The sequence below is a fragment of the Microchirus variegatus genome (genome assembly GCF_963457635.1).
Source record: "Microchirus variegatus genome assembly, chromosome: 17".
Classification (NCBI taxonomy): domain Eukaryota; kingdom Metazoa; phylum Chordata; class Actinopteri; order Pleuronectiformes; family Soleidae; genus Microchirus; species Microchirus variegatus.
Window position 1 is genome coordinate 5,547,597 of NC_139818.1, and position 13,619 is coordinate 5,561,215.

Consider the following 13,619-nt stretch of genomic DNA (forward strand, 5'->3'; position numbering starts at 1 on the left):
AATGAAGTTTCATTCTTTTTTGTTTTTTTTACAAAAAAAATGTAAACGTTCAAAGCCAACTCCTTCATATGCACCCTTCACCTCTCACCTCATTGGTCCTGTAAAAGGAAGGCAAAGTGATGTACTGAAGAAGGGTGTCGATGACAGGAAGACGAATGAATGCAAAAAGAGCCTGAGAAATACCCAAGAAAGAAATAGGATCCTTTTTTTGATAAAAATAGACCGTCTCTCTCACTTTTACGTTCCTCAGAGTCTACAACAGTTACACAGCTCAACCAAGTCATTGGGATTTCAATCGAAATACTGAAATTAAAGCAACAGTAGACAAGTGTTATATTTCATGAGTTTGGGAAAGGTTTCTGATCCTCTGGGATATGCAGACATGAATGTTCTTAACCAATGCTACTTCATAGTTTTGTGGATCTTCTGACTGGCGTCAAGGAGCTCATTACTGCCCCTGTGTGGATAACTCCTGGACACGTCCAAACACAGGAGACATCAGGACTGATTGTAGCAATTACTGTTAATTCAGCAATCCACCCTTAATAAACCTGGCATAATTGACCCTTTTCACAGCAGATATTTGTCGCAATGAAATGGTGGACAAACCAATAAATGCTGCTTTAAAGGGATAGTTCGGAATTTCGGACATAAGACCTATTTTCCAACTCAGCCGGTGTGATGGAGACGTTTTCAAGAAATTTCATTCAGTTCTTCTAGTTCCCGAGTTCGCTGGTGCTATGGCTAGCGCAAGTCAATGGTACCTGCTAGCATGGCATTAGAAACACTCATACCGACTCCACAGTGCACCCGAGGCAAATCAATTGTAACGGCAGACTATCGATGTACATATCTGTGTTGATAGAATAATATTTGAAACAAAACGAAGCTCGCAATGCATGAATTTTTGAGGGACTACTTTCTCAGCACTATACTTCCAGCAGCAGAATCAGTTCGCCGCTGCCTGAAGTATGACGTGCTGCTGCTGAGACATAAATCCTTCAAATTGCAAGGTTGATTTTATTTCAAACATTCAATCAACACAGATATGTACATCGATAATCTGCCGTTACAACTGATTTGCCTCAGGTGCACTGTGGAGTCGGTATGAGTGTTTTTAATGCCATGCTAGCAGGTACGATTGACTAGCGCTAGCCATAGCACCAGCGAACTCGGCAACTAGAAGAACTGAATGAAATTTCTTGAAAACGTCTCCAGACGTCTCCATCACACCGGCTGAGTTGGAAAATTGGTCTTATGTCCAAAATTCCGAACTATCACTTTAAGGTGATTCTTAAAAACAACAAGTCTTTGCACAGTATCATGTCAGTTGACAGTGAAAACAATAACATGTGTAGCTCAGATTCTTGCTTTATTGGTCAACTTGATGAAAGACTACAAAACGAATTCACAAAAAATCTCTTTCAAGTAATCAAATCTGTACAAACCTAAACTGTATGGGTTTTTTACAGCTCTGGCTCATATGAATCTGAAGTTGTGTGTGTGTGCGTGTGTGTGTGTGCGTGTTTGTGTGTGTGCGCGCGCAGGCAAATGGGCGAGTAACTCCTCTGGGACGAGGTGACATACTTCCCTGTCCGAGGGTACAGAGACATCACACTCAGAAGGAGACAACAGTCGCACGCACGCACACACTCACATGCACATACCTGTTTGAGATTTTACAGTACAGAGGATAGGGGGAAAAAATACCCCCCTCCCCGTACAAGTACACACATCACCTACTGGCAGGGTTTGCTGCTGCTTCATATCCACCAAGTCTCCCAAACCCTATTTTTTCAGTCAAAGTTACTGTACAGACAGACACTGTGGTTCGACCTTTCCACGGGAAGAGTGGTAAGAGACAGGGGAAAGTATACATTTCTAATACTCTCACACAAGATGTACACGTGCACACATGATTTTTTAATGCTCCCTGGCAGAAGACACATACGTCGTCTGCTCACACACTCACTCAAACAGACAATTCATAACATTAAATGTTTTAAGAAGTACAGATAAAAAAGGAAAAAAAGCCCTGGGTAATAGGTTTGATTTCTGGCTGTTTGGTGAAAGAAAGGAGAAGAGAGGTAGAGAGGGCAGGAGGGATGGGTCAGAGATCCGAGGGCAGACTACTGGTGTCATTTCTTGGCTTTCCTTGGAGGAGTGACTGGACGGCCAGAGCCCATACCTCCACCACCACCATAAAACAGCTTCTTGTCTGCGGGTTTGAGAATCTGTGAAGGAGAATAAAGTTAATCCTTTAATAGTTCCATTGCAGAGACATTTGCTCTGTTACATCAGCAGAAGGACCTTAAATACTATTCAACAATGAATATACAATAAAAATAAAGACATAATAAAGACAAAGGCAACAGGATTGAGTACATATAGCAGTGTTTGGCCTACCATTATATTAGAGGCCCAAAATATTGCCAGGTTATCTTCTGCAGTGATTTCTTAATATATGTATCAGCATTGGGAGCTAGACACAGCCATTTCTGTCTACCTCTGATATGGTTAAACACTGTGTGCTATTGTTTACGTGCATTTTCCTCAGCCAGACATTGTCATATGATTCAGCTTTAACCGAGGATGCAGCCTGCGTTAAATTAATGCATGTGACAGTAAACTACATACATGTTCAGCAGTCTCTAACATTACATTGCATTATATGATGATTTTCTAGTCCGTAAAAGCTTCAGCTCGACTGCAGAAGGACAAGCATTTTATTTGGGTGGAAAAGTGTTAAGTAATTTGTAAAGAAATGTTTCAATTCAGAATTAATATTTATGTGATTTCTTGTCAGATTATAGATTGATGAAAAAAAGGTAGACGTGAATTATTTCAGAAAATTTTGATTACAATGCACAGAGCTACTTTTCACTAGGGCTGTAACGATACACCAACTAACGATTGAAATCACGATTTTTGACCCACAGTTCGATACATCCCAAGATCTTTAACATTTTATTTACACTTTTATAACAGAATTTATTTGAACAGAAAGAATAATATCAAAGTTAGCAAAAATAAATCAATAAACAACCAAAGATTTCTCTCTTTTCTGTAACAAAATAATACTGTTGAAAAATACAAAGTAAATTAAATGGCTTCCCTTAATCTGTAATGATCAATCAGACTGGGATTTGTTCCCAAAGCATGCTGGGAAGTGTAGTTCTTCATGAGAAGCGGTTTTGTTCCGGAGGAAATAACTTGTTTTGACAAACAGCAAAGGTAAGTCAACATTTCTGCTTGTATTTCTTGAAAGTCAGTTGTTATTTTGCTCTTATTTTGGGGCTGGATCCGTGAATCTTGGTCGTAGAGAGATAAACATGGTACGGTTTACATAATCACGCTGACGCTCCGATGCTGCTTTTCAGTGTGTGAGCTGTAATGTTTTTTTCCCGCTCCTGCTCGTTTGATCAATCTGTGTTTTAACTGTGTTTGGTGAACATAAGAATGGTTTATATGAGCTTTTAGCTGAGTTTCTGACCTTTCTGTGGGTATGCAGCATGTCTGCGTTTGATAAATTTAGACATGGTTTTATGACGTTTTTGTCGCTGCATCTGACGCTGCCCCTGGTACTGGGGACATCAGTGAAGAAGAGATTAACGTCATCAAAAAACATAACCAGTCATCATTAACATAACGCGTTAATGATGACTGTAATTAATTAATCACAACTAACGCGATAATTTGACACCCTAATAAAAATAATTTGGCAGCACTAACAGCTCATATCATGTGGCTGACTGGAAAAATAACTGGGAGTTAGAAAGGGTGTGTGGCGATTCTGCCTTCTCACACCGCGAGACAGGTTTGTGGCTCTGAGTGTCGCGATTTCGGTTTCGATACTCATATCGTTATAGCCTACTTTTCACTGACATTTTATTTGAATAAATACAGATATTACCAAGTGATAAAGTGCACTACTGAGGCTGTGGTCTCTTCCTTTGGGCCATTTGCTCTCAAGCCATCGACAGCAACAACAACGTGGAGTCCCTTACTGCTTATTATAATCTGTGACCAAATGACCATATAAATGGAGTGTGGTTGGTTGGCGTGAAACTTTTGAAAAAGATTTAAATTTGTGCCGTAAATGCAGACTAGTTCCAAATATTGGTGATCTGCCTAAGTCTCGATATCAGCCCTGCAAAAACAATATAGGTTGACCCCCATATTCTTGTCTGTCCAGACTATAAAGTAACTTAAGAAAAGCTACCAAGTATTTATGTAGAAATGAGTGCTGTCAAACGATTCAAATATTTAATCGCGTTTAATCGCATTAATGTCATAGTTAACTCGCGATTAATCTTGCATATTTTCATCTATTCTAAATGTCCCTTGATTTCTTTTTGTACCATTATTTTTCCTCACTTTAATACTCTTATCAACATAGAAAAGTGGATCGGCTTGCTTGGTGTAAATGTTATTTGCATATTTTGGCATATACTTTGGTGTAGGGCTGAACAATTAATCGAAACTTATCTAAATTGCAATTAAGCTTACTGCAATTTCAAGACAATATTTATAATATACTATTTGTTCAAGCCAAAATCTAATTTTAGATGAATTATTATTACACATCTTATTCTACAGACTGAACCACACTGGCAGACAAACTAATCTGTTACAGGCTAAACCTGATGTGTGTGTGTGTGTGTGTGTTGTAGGAGGTAGGAGACGTTCGCGTACTGTGACTTCAGAAAGGTGCATCGGTGAAGCAGGAAGTAATGTGTTCCGTGTGTTTATATTAGCCAGCCGCAGGTGAATATCTCTGTCATGGCATATTTTGAGTTATTGCTCTTATTGTGAGAGCCACGCAATAATAAGAGAGGCTGTGAATCAGCCCGCAGTTCTGTCAATAAAGAGCCGTTCTTCAACGCAGACGAAAGTCCCGTGGTTTAATGTGTCGTTGCCGTAACGAGCTAATCCGAGCTGAAGGAGCTAGCGGAGAAGCGCACAGCGCTCACCATCCACTCAAAACGGAACGTTTACTCTTACTTACTACAACACCACACCGGATCTAGCTAGACCGGAAACAAGACAACAGACACGCTGCGCGAGCCGGCCAAAGAGTAGTTGGCTCGCGCAGCGTGTCTGTTGTCTTGTTTCCGGTCTAGCTAGATCCGGTGTGGTGTTGTAGTTGTTCTAACGTTACTAGTTGCTGCAACAGCATGTGAAAAAACAAAGTTTTGCTCAGTCAAAAAGAGCGTTGATCACACGATTAAAAAAATTGACGGCGTTAAAATGGGTTCACGTTAACGCTGATAACGCGTTCAACTGACAGCACTAGTAGAAATTCTTGAGTAATGTTTTTAAAAAAAACAAATGCATAAAAACCATGGCTCACCTGGAATGAGCACATGAGGGTTTCATCCACGCTCATCATGGCGCCGGCATTGTCAAACTCGCCGCAGTAGTTTGGGGCTGAGAACAGTGTCACCAGCTGCCTCTTTGCAAAGAACTCGTATCCATCTTCAACCACCTGAAAACAGATCCAGCAATGCTGTCATTTTTGTCTTACCAACATTCAATAAGCTTTATTTGGGACAGGCTTGTGGAAGTACATTATACACATTTTGATTTCTATGGCTTGCACTGCCTATCTGTTTGTCTGTAAAACTGAGCTGAATTGTGCTGAGGAGGTTTAGAGATTTTCAGCTGGTCCCACTGTGCTATAGATGCCTTCCAAGAACCTCAGCATTCCACCTGACCGCTCTTAAAATCTGGATTCAGATTGTTTTTGATACAAATGCTAATCTCATTTTACTTTCCAGAAGCTTGTGTGAGAATAAGAGGTGAAGGGGCACCATTTGCTCATTGTTATTGAGCTAAGGATAAAACTACACTAGCCACTACCTCATTAACAGTACCAATTAAAAAGAAACGACCAAAATATAACAATAATCAAATATCCAACTGGTTTATATCTCATATATATATTATATATATTATATAATATAGTATATATTATATGTATGTATATATATATATACATACATATATAACATATATGTATTTCTCTTCACTAATCTACTTGTATTCCTGCCTTAAAAACTCAGAACCTTGGAGAAAAATTATTTCCGCTGACCTGATGGGCCCGACAAATTAGGTCCATGTCATGTTTGTGGAGGAACTTTGTGACGACATCAGCACCAAAAGTGAAGGAGACACCGCGGTCGTTCTCGCCCCAGCCCAGCACATCCTTGTCTGGGTCAGCCCACAGCAGGTCGCAGAGGAGGCCCTGGTCAGGTACATCAGTGGGACGCATGACTCTTCGCACCTGCTCCATGGACTGGAGGTCTGGAGAGAGGCCTGGGGAAGAAAACAGCGAAAAAATGTATGAGCAGAAAATGGCAACACAGTGTCTGTGACATTATATTTTCAGCTGAAATCACACAGAAATGCAGTTTTTAAATAGTGTGTATAAAACAAAAAAGAGAACAAATATGGACTGGGGCTAAATTGAAATGTGCTGAGGAGATGATTCAAAAGAACCCACGTCCTTCCTGTGAGTTCTTGGATAAACCTCCGTTTGTAGAGGGACGTCCTGTCTACTACCCTCATGATTATGCCTTCGTTTACATACTGTGCATAATGGTTCTTTCAGACACTTAAGAGCGGTGACAGATTGTTGGTGTCACCTTGCCTTAACCTTAAGTTAATTCACTTAAGTGTGCTCATTTACCTACCATTTAATTCAAAATATTTTGTTCCCTCGGCTACAATGTCTTGCATAAGTATTCACCAAAATAGCTCAAGTTCAGTTATTGGATTGGATGGAGACAGCAATGTTAAAGACTTGCCACAGGTTCTCAATTAGATTTAGGTCTGTGCTTTGAGAGGGCCATTCTAACACATTATTATGCTTTGATCTAAACCATTCCATTGTCGCTTTGGCTCAATGTTTAGGGTTCTTGTCCTGCTGGGAGGTGAATCTCTGCCACAGTTTCAAGTCTTTTGCAGACTCAGGTTTTCCTCAATGATTGCTCTGTATTTGGCTCCATCCATTTTCCCATCAACTCTGACCATCTACCTTGAACCTGCTAAAAAAAAGCATCCCCACAGCACGATGCTGCCACTACCATGTTTCAAATTAGGGATGGTGAGCTCATCATTACGTGCACCGTTAGGTTTCTTCACACATCATTTTGAATAAAGGTTCAAAATGTGTAGTGGTTAGCACTCTTGCCTTTGCAGCAAGAAGACCCGGGTTCCTGGGTTCGAGCCCCGTTTGGAACAACTTCGGAACAAGGGCCTTTCTGCAAGGAGTTTGCATGTTCTCCCCGTGTGTGCGTGGGTTTTCTCCGGGTTCTCCGGCTTCCTCCCACAGTCCAAAAACATGCGATATGGGGATTAGGTGAATTGGTCACTCTAAATTGACCGTAGGTGTGAGTGTGTGAGTGAATGGTTGTTTGTCTCTATGTGGCCCTGCGATGGACTGGCGAACTGTCCAGGGTGTACCCCGCCTATCGCCCAATGTCTGCTGAGATAGGCACAGCACCCCCCGCGACCCTCTGGTGGAGGAAAAAGCGGTAGATAATGGATGGATGGATGGGTTCAAAATGTTGGTCTCATCTGTCCAGAACACCTTCTTCCACATGTTTTTTCTTCTACTTCTACATCTGCTGCAACATAAATATGAAAAAATATAATGTCCCTTTCACTAAAGAAAAGACTAAATGACCTCTTCAGTTGGGCACGGAGAAAACGTATGAATAACAGTCGCCCCCATCAGCACTCCCAATATATCAGCATACTGAACATCAACAAAATGTCAAATATTGTGCATCCCAAATTATGATGCATCTAGTTTCCCCACATGAACTAAACACTGCTATACTACAAACCACAGAGGGCCGTGTGGAGCTGACTGGCTCAACAGGAATTTTATAAACAATGATTACAACAGACATTTGTTTATATTAATAATGCAGGTCCTACATTTAGATACAAACTGACAAAAATTAATTATTCATAGTAATCACAGCCATTGAACTACTTTGACTTGAACGAATATGGTTTGTGCCATTGTGGCATCCATCCACAACAGAACAGCACTGCTGCTAAAATGAAACTGTTGGGGAAACTGTGAACCAAGATACATACATACACATAGATGATAAACCACTAAAAGCACTGGACAAAAGGCTACTGCCTCTGTTAACTCAGTACATACTTTCTCTAGCTACAGTATGTTCACACTATAGGCCCAATGTATTGTAAAAGTATACTTATGTTTAGGGCTGCAACAATTAATCAATTATTAATTGATTACTAAATAAATTGACTAATTTTAGAATCTATTAATTAATTGGTTTGAATATTTTCCCAAATGATTAATCTGACGATTATTTTCTTAATTAATTGACAGTAGGATGTCAGAAAATGTTCATCAATGTTTACCAAACCTGGAAATTATGTTCTCAAAAGTCTTGTTTTGTCCACTGACCAAAATGTACCGTTTAATGATTTTGTTGTTATAAATATTGAAAATATGCACATGTGAGAAGCTGAAAAATCTGAGAAGCTTGTTTTTATTTATTAAAAAATATTTCATGATTAATTCAGTAATCGATGAATAATCAATTAATGAAATAATTGTTTCTGCCCTAAATTAAAACTAGTTCTATATTTTTTCCAGCTTCCTTTAAGTGAATATTTTGTGGTTGCTTTGAATCGTTTTGACTTGAAATTACTTTGCAATCATTACAATCGACAGATTAATCAATTATGAAAATAACAATGTTGCAGACCTTCTAAAGTTGTACTTTGTTTAAGCGTAAAACAGTAGATGTGTTTGGAAATAAAAGTAAACCAGTAGCTGCAGATTAAGAGTGACACAATACAGAGGCAAGTTAAGAGTGTAAGTGCAGGTTCTGGACAGGAGCTGAATGAACTGCTTAACAAGATACCTCCATGGCAACAGAAGATCTTCTCGTCAACAATGGCTGCGACAGGTAAACAGTTGAAGCAGTCGGTGAAGGTCTTCCACAGCTTTATGTTGTATCGCCTCTTACCTGTGGAAGAAAACATTACAGAGTCACAATCTAATCTCAGGACCTGTAAAACCAACAGCTGCTGCTGCGTTAATTGTGCAATATTTCAGACAGCATGATGATAATCACATAATCATGGCTGCATGCACGGCAGAGAAAGTCATGTGATTAATCACTGCCAATTCTGTCCGATCATGCTCATTAGCCCCAAATGGCATCACCATCAGCTGCATCTTTAACCCATTTAGGCTGGGAAAGCATTGCCAGGATTTATGGTTAAGACATACGTTTGAATGCGACGAGGCGACGATAACGACGATGAGTTTGAAGGTTTTGAAAGTGAATTTACCTGCAGATGCAACACCGCTGTAAGCACTATCGTCGTCACAAGTAAAGAAGACTGTCTGACTGACACTCCATAAGGGCAAAATTAAGGCACTGACACAAGCTGATTTTACTTTATTGAGCTCTGCCAAGGAGGTATGTTTTCACCGGAGTTTGTCTGTCTGTTAGCAACATAAATTGAAAAATCACAGACGGATTTGAATGAAGAAGAGTGGACCCCAGGCACACACTTCCTTTTCAACATTACAGCTCTACTGTGAATGATACAGAGCAGCCCGATTTAAAATCTCCACCCCCAGGCTCCGGTTCATTTATGAAGAATACAGCGAGTACTGATGGCGTAGTGGCAGGGATTAGCGTTACTGCAACGTAATATATGCTTTAACTTGGATCCATTAGTGTGTGGCTTTATTTGATGGCTGTATAGCTAACTAAATCAAAAGCTAAGTAAAGATAGACAGTAGCTGATAAAAACGCATTGCATCAGTGTTATGTTTATCTTGTCCTCACAGCAGCCTCTGACCCTGATGCGAGGAGGACTACGCCAGTCGGTGTGAATCTGTTCACACTGGCAGAAAAAGGGAAAAATTAGTGGAGGTGAGTAAGCTGTAAAGGATATTTTGTGCCTGCCACGTGTGAACAATAGTGAAGCGAATAAGCAGTGCAGGAAAGCTATAGTGTGAGCGACCACAGCTTGTATTTTGGACATGAAATATGGCAGAGGTGGAGAAAATGGTTAGACTGAAACCTTCCCAAGTGTGGGAGCACTACGCATAAACCTAAAAAAAGGGTGTGTTTTGCAAAAGCACGGGAGAACCACGGTGATGCACCTGAAAAGAAAACATGCAAGGACATGCAACAGTTTATTAAACTAATGTAAGTGTTAGCTGGTTAATGGCTCTGTGTGTTACTCCCCCCCCCCCCTTTCAACAAATGAAAACTTCATTTTGTGGACTTTAAAAAGAAAGGAGCCTTTTTATTTTTGTAGATATATACATATGTAAATGTATATCATAAATTGTGGATTAAAAAAAGTATTTAAATATTACTTTTAATTGCTCACGGATGTCTGCAAAATTACCTGTTTTTACACTTTAGTCCGCACTGTGAATTTGAAGTAATGTTCAGTTTTTTTAACAAAGATGCTGCAATTACAAATGTTTCTTTTTTTAAACTGAAATAATAATCAACTGATTAATCGATTATTAAACTAATTGTTAGTTACAGCCCTAAATAACAATTTTCTCACATGCAACTTGATTTGAGATATAACTTTAAAAACAAATGTTTTGTTGATCATTTACTGTGTTTGACTCAAAACAAAATGAAACTTAACCTCATGAGAAAACATTAACTACTGTACACCAGAGTTGAATGATTTGGGGAAAATATCTAATTGTACATTTTCTGAAAGATATTGCATTTGCAAATTTGGGTTCCCATTTAATGGGAAACTCATTAGATGTCTTGCAACGCCATCACTTGATGGCAGCATCCTTTCTGGTATGTGAAGGTCACTGTAGTTCCCTTTGAAAAGAGAGGGCGAGTGCAGTACTCTGCCATTAGCTGCACTCTGCAGTCTTAGTGTTCACAATTCTTACACTCCCATGCACTTACTGCTAAATATAAAATAAATATAAATCTATAGACATGTCAAAATGACTTACACTCATCGTAGAAGCCATATATTCTGTTGATGGAGGCGCACTCATGATTTCCTCTCAGCAGAAAGAAGTTTTCTGGATATTTGATCTTGTAAGCCAGCAACAGGCATATGGTCTCCAGGGACTGCTTGCCTCTGTCTACATAGTCTCCCAGGAACAGGTAGTTGCTCTCTGGTGGAAAGCCTCCGTATTCAAACAGCCTCAGCAGATCATAGTACTGCCCATGAACATCACCTGGTGAAAAAGGCAACATCAGAATTGAAACAGCAATGCTGCTCAAAAGTGTATGAGCATAACACAAGGCAAGGGACTCAAATAAAGGCACAGCACTGGGCACATCACCATTTAAAAGCAGCCCTGATAGTACACGTTGCCATGGCTCAGCTTAAGAATAACATTGTTATTCCTGTGTTGCCCGACTTGTTTTTTGTGCTGATGCAACAACTAACTGAATGTGCAAGCTTGCATTTAGCACAAGCATGCAGGTAATTTTGATTGCAGTGCAAACTCAACCAGTTCCTGTAATTTTCTGGCTGTTCCTTTACAATAGCACTGTTCATTAACTGGCATGAGCAGTATGACATCAGAGGGCAACTCCCAGATGAGTAGAAGTGCTAAACAGCACTGTACTGACAAGCCTATATTATCCTCTCATCTCTTTCAGATGTGTAATTACAAGAGAAGGCAACTACCACACACTGCGTAGTGTCTTGTAAACTTAAATTTTGTTTTCTATTTAAATTTAGGAATTAAAAAATTATCTAGTATCGAGTATTAAGAATTTATCTGACACTTATGGTACATTATTGCACACCAGCCAAATGTTTGCAAAAGCTGTGTGGCCACATTTGAAAGTTGCCTTGACTCTAAAGAACACAATTAAGCCTCACCACAAATCTTCAGGGGTGCCTCAAGTTCCAGGAGGATTGGCTGGCTAAGAAAGATCTCCCGGGATTTGAGGCAGAGACCACGGATTTCATTCTCTGTCAGTTGAACATTTTTGCCAGGTCTGGAGCCTTTCACTGCGGGAAAAAAATGTGACAAGGGTTACAAGCAACAGTGGAGTAGTAGATGGAAGAGTTGTGCTTTTTAAAAGAGTGCGCAAATATATATAAGAATTTCAACAGGATATTTGAAAGAACACTCAAGTGAGGGCAATTTAAGGTCTGATAAGTTACAAGGTTACACATTAACATGTACGGTTGGCACATGTTAGCTGTAAAGTGTACACACTAATCAATTTAGAGCCATAAACTTCTCTCCATAATCACAGCTGCAAATATTATGTAAGGTATTGTGAGATTACTACAATCAAGTGGCAGACATTTATTTAACCAATATAAAAACAACAGTTTACTGGGAGAAAAACAAAAAAGGGACATCTTGCAACAAACAACTAACAAAACGATGTAAAAAAAAAACAATGTTATTTTCATGCTTGAATTTCCTTCAGGATCAATAAAGTATCTATCTATCTATCTATCTTTACATTCATCTCAGCTAGGTAACCATTTCATCATTCTACGTCGCAGCTTTGAACAAAGAAGCAAAAAAGTAGGTTTCTAAATAACAAAAGAACTCGACATATAAATACTACAACAACTAATGAGTATGGTAATAAATTCAGATACTCTATTTTTTTTTTACTATGATTTCGAAAATGTATGGCAGCGCCCGCCCAGTCTTTGAATTTGATGTTCAAAGACTACTAATGTATCAAGATAAGGTACAACATGCCATAAATACCACCAATTAAAGATCAAAGTAAATATAACCTTTATATTACTAATGTTTTAAAGATTACTTATAGTTCAGATGCACACGGCTCTATCCTTTTATTGAGTGTTTGGGACTTAAAACACAATTTCTTAATGAATCATGTATGAATACACACAGCAAACAATAAATACAACAAATATTAATTGGCTTCACATTACCTGCACCTTTTAGATATACGTTTAATTAAAAAGACAAGGGGTGAAGTTTGGTCGCTAACATAGCAGAAGGTTATCGTTGTCTAGCTTCCTCTGTTAGCTAAGATGGCTACCTCAGTGAAGAAATATCGACCGAAATACCGAGTCTTACCTTCCAGCAGACGCTGTATAATGGAGTCGATGTTCAACTTATCCGCTTCTGCCATGCTAATCCTCTATTCTAGTTGGTTTCTAATAACGTATCTCGATTCAAGTAGCCGTAAATCTGAAACTAAACCGAGTAAGTGTTAGCTCAAACAGTTTACCGTTAATCTGCTATCGTTAGCCTGCTACCTTGCTAACCTTGGGGCACAAATTGCAACCTCAAAAACAGGAGGCCTGGGGCAGAATTGTTACAGTAATGATGCCTGACATGTACTTCAGAAATCCACATTAGTCATATATTTCCAGCACATATCAAAATGCCCTTCAAATGTTCGTATTTTGTCGCGCAGACCCTGTTTAAGCGGCAGCTAATAGCACCATGCCATTGACAAAAAAGGCTAGATAAGCGTTAGCTTAAAATCAAGGATGAACGGAAGCGGTCTGAGCGACGCCGCGCTACTATTTGTCAATTTGTCCGGAAGGCGGTACTTGAGGGAACAATGTCTCTCCCGGATTGGCTGTGACCAAAG

At 39.4% G+C, this 13,619-nt stretch overlaps 1 protein-coding gene across 1 annotated transcript; it reads right to left on the reverse strand.

The window, feature by feature from the left end:
* Nucleotides 1-1,465: 1,465 nt before the first annotated feature.
* LOC310939338 (serine/threonine-protein phosphatase PP1-gamma catalytic subunit B-like) lies at nucleotides 1,466-13,480 on the reverse strand. Its single transcript, XM_083904053.1, has 7 exons — nucleotides 13,097-13,480; nucleotides 11,902-12,033; nucleotides 11,015-11,245; nucleotides 8,919-9,023; nucleotides 6,095-6,318; nucleotides 5,354-5,488; nucleotides 1,466-2,234 (listed from the first exon to the last, which is right to left on the reverse strand). Exons 1-7 carry the CDS (start codon nucleotides 13,149-13,151, stop codon nucleotides 2,139-2,141), a joined length of 978 nt encoding a protein of 325 aa, XP_083760179.1. The 5' UTR covers nucleotides 13,152-13,480; the 3' UTR covers nucleotides 1,466-2,138.
* Between the last annotated feature and the right edge of the window lie 139 nt (nucleotides 13,481-13,619).

What these genes read in the sequence shown, in the direction of transcription:
- LOC310939338 (XM_083904053.1), bottom strand. Translation starts at nt 13,151, where the DNA reads ATGGCAGAAGCGGATAAGTTGAACATCGACTCCATTATACAGCGTCTG. An exon ending in ATATGGCTTCTACGATGAGT is followed by an intron (nt 9,024 to 11,014) that starts GTAAGTCATTTT and finishes TTTCTTCCACAG; the next exon opens with GTAAGAGGCGATACAACATA. An exon ending in GATCTTCTGTTGCCATGGAG is followed by an intron (nt 6,319 to 8,918) that starts GTATCTTGTTAA and finishes TTTCTTCCCCAG; the next exon opens with GCCTCTCTCCAGACCTCCAG.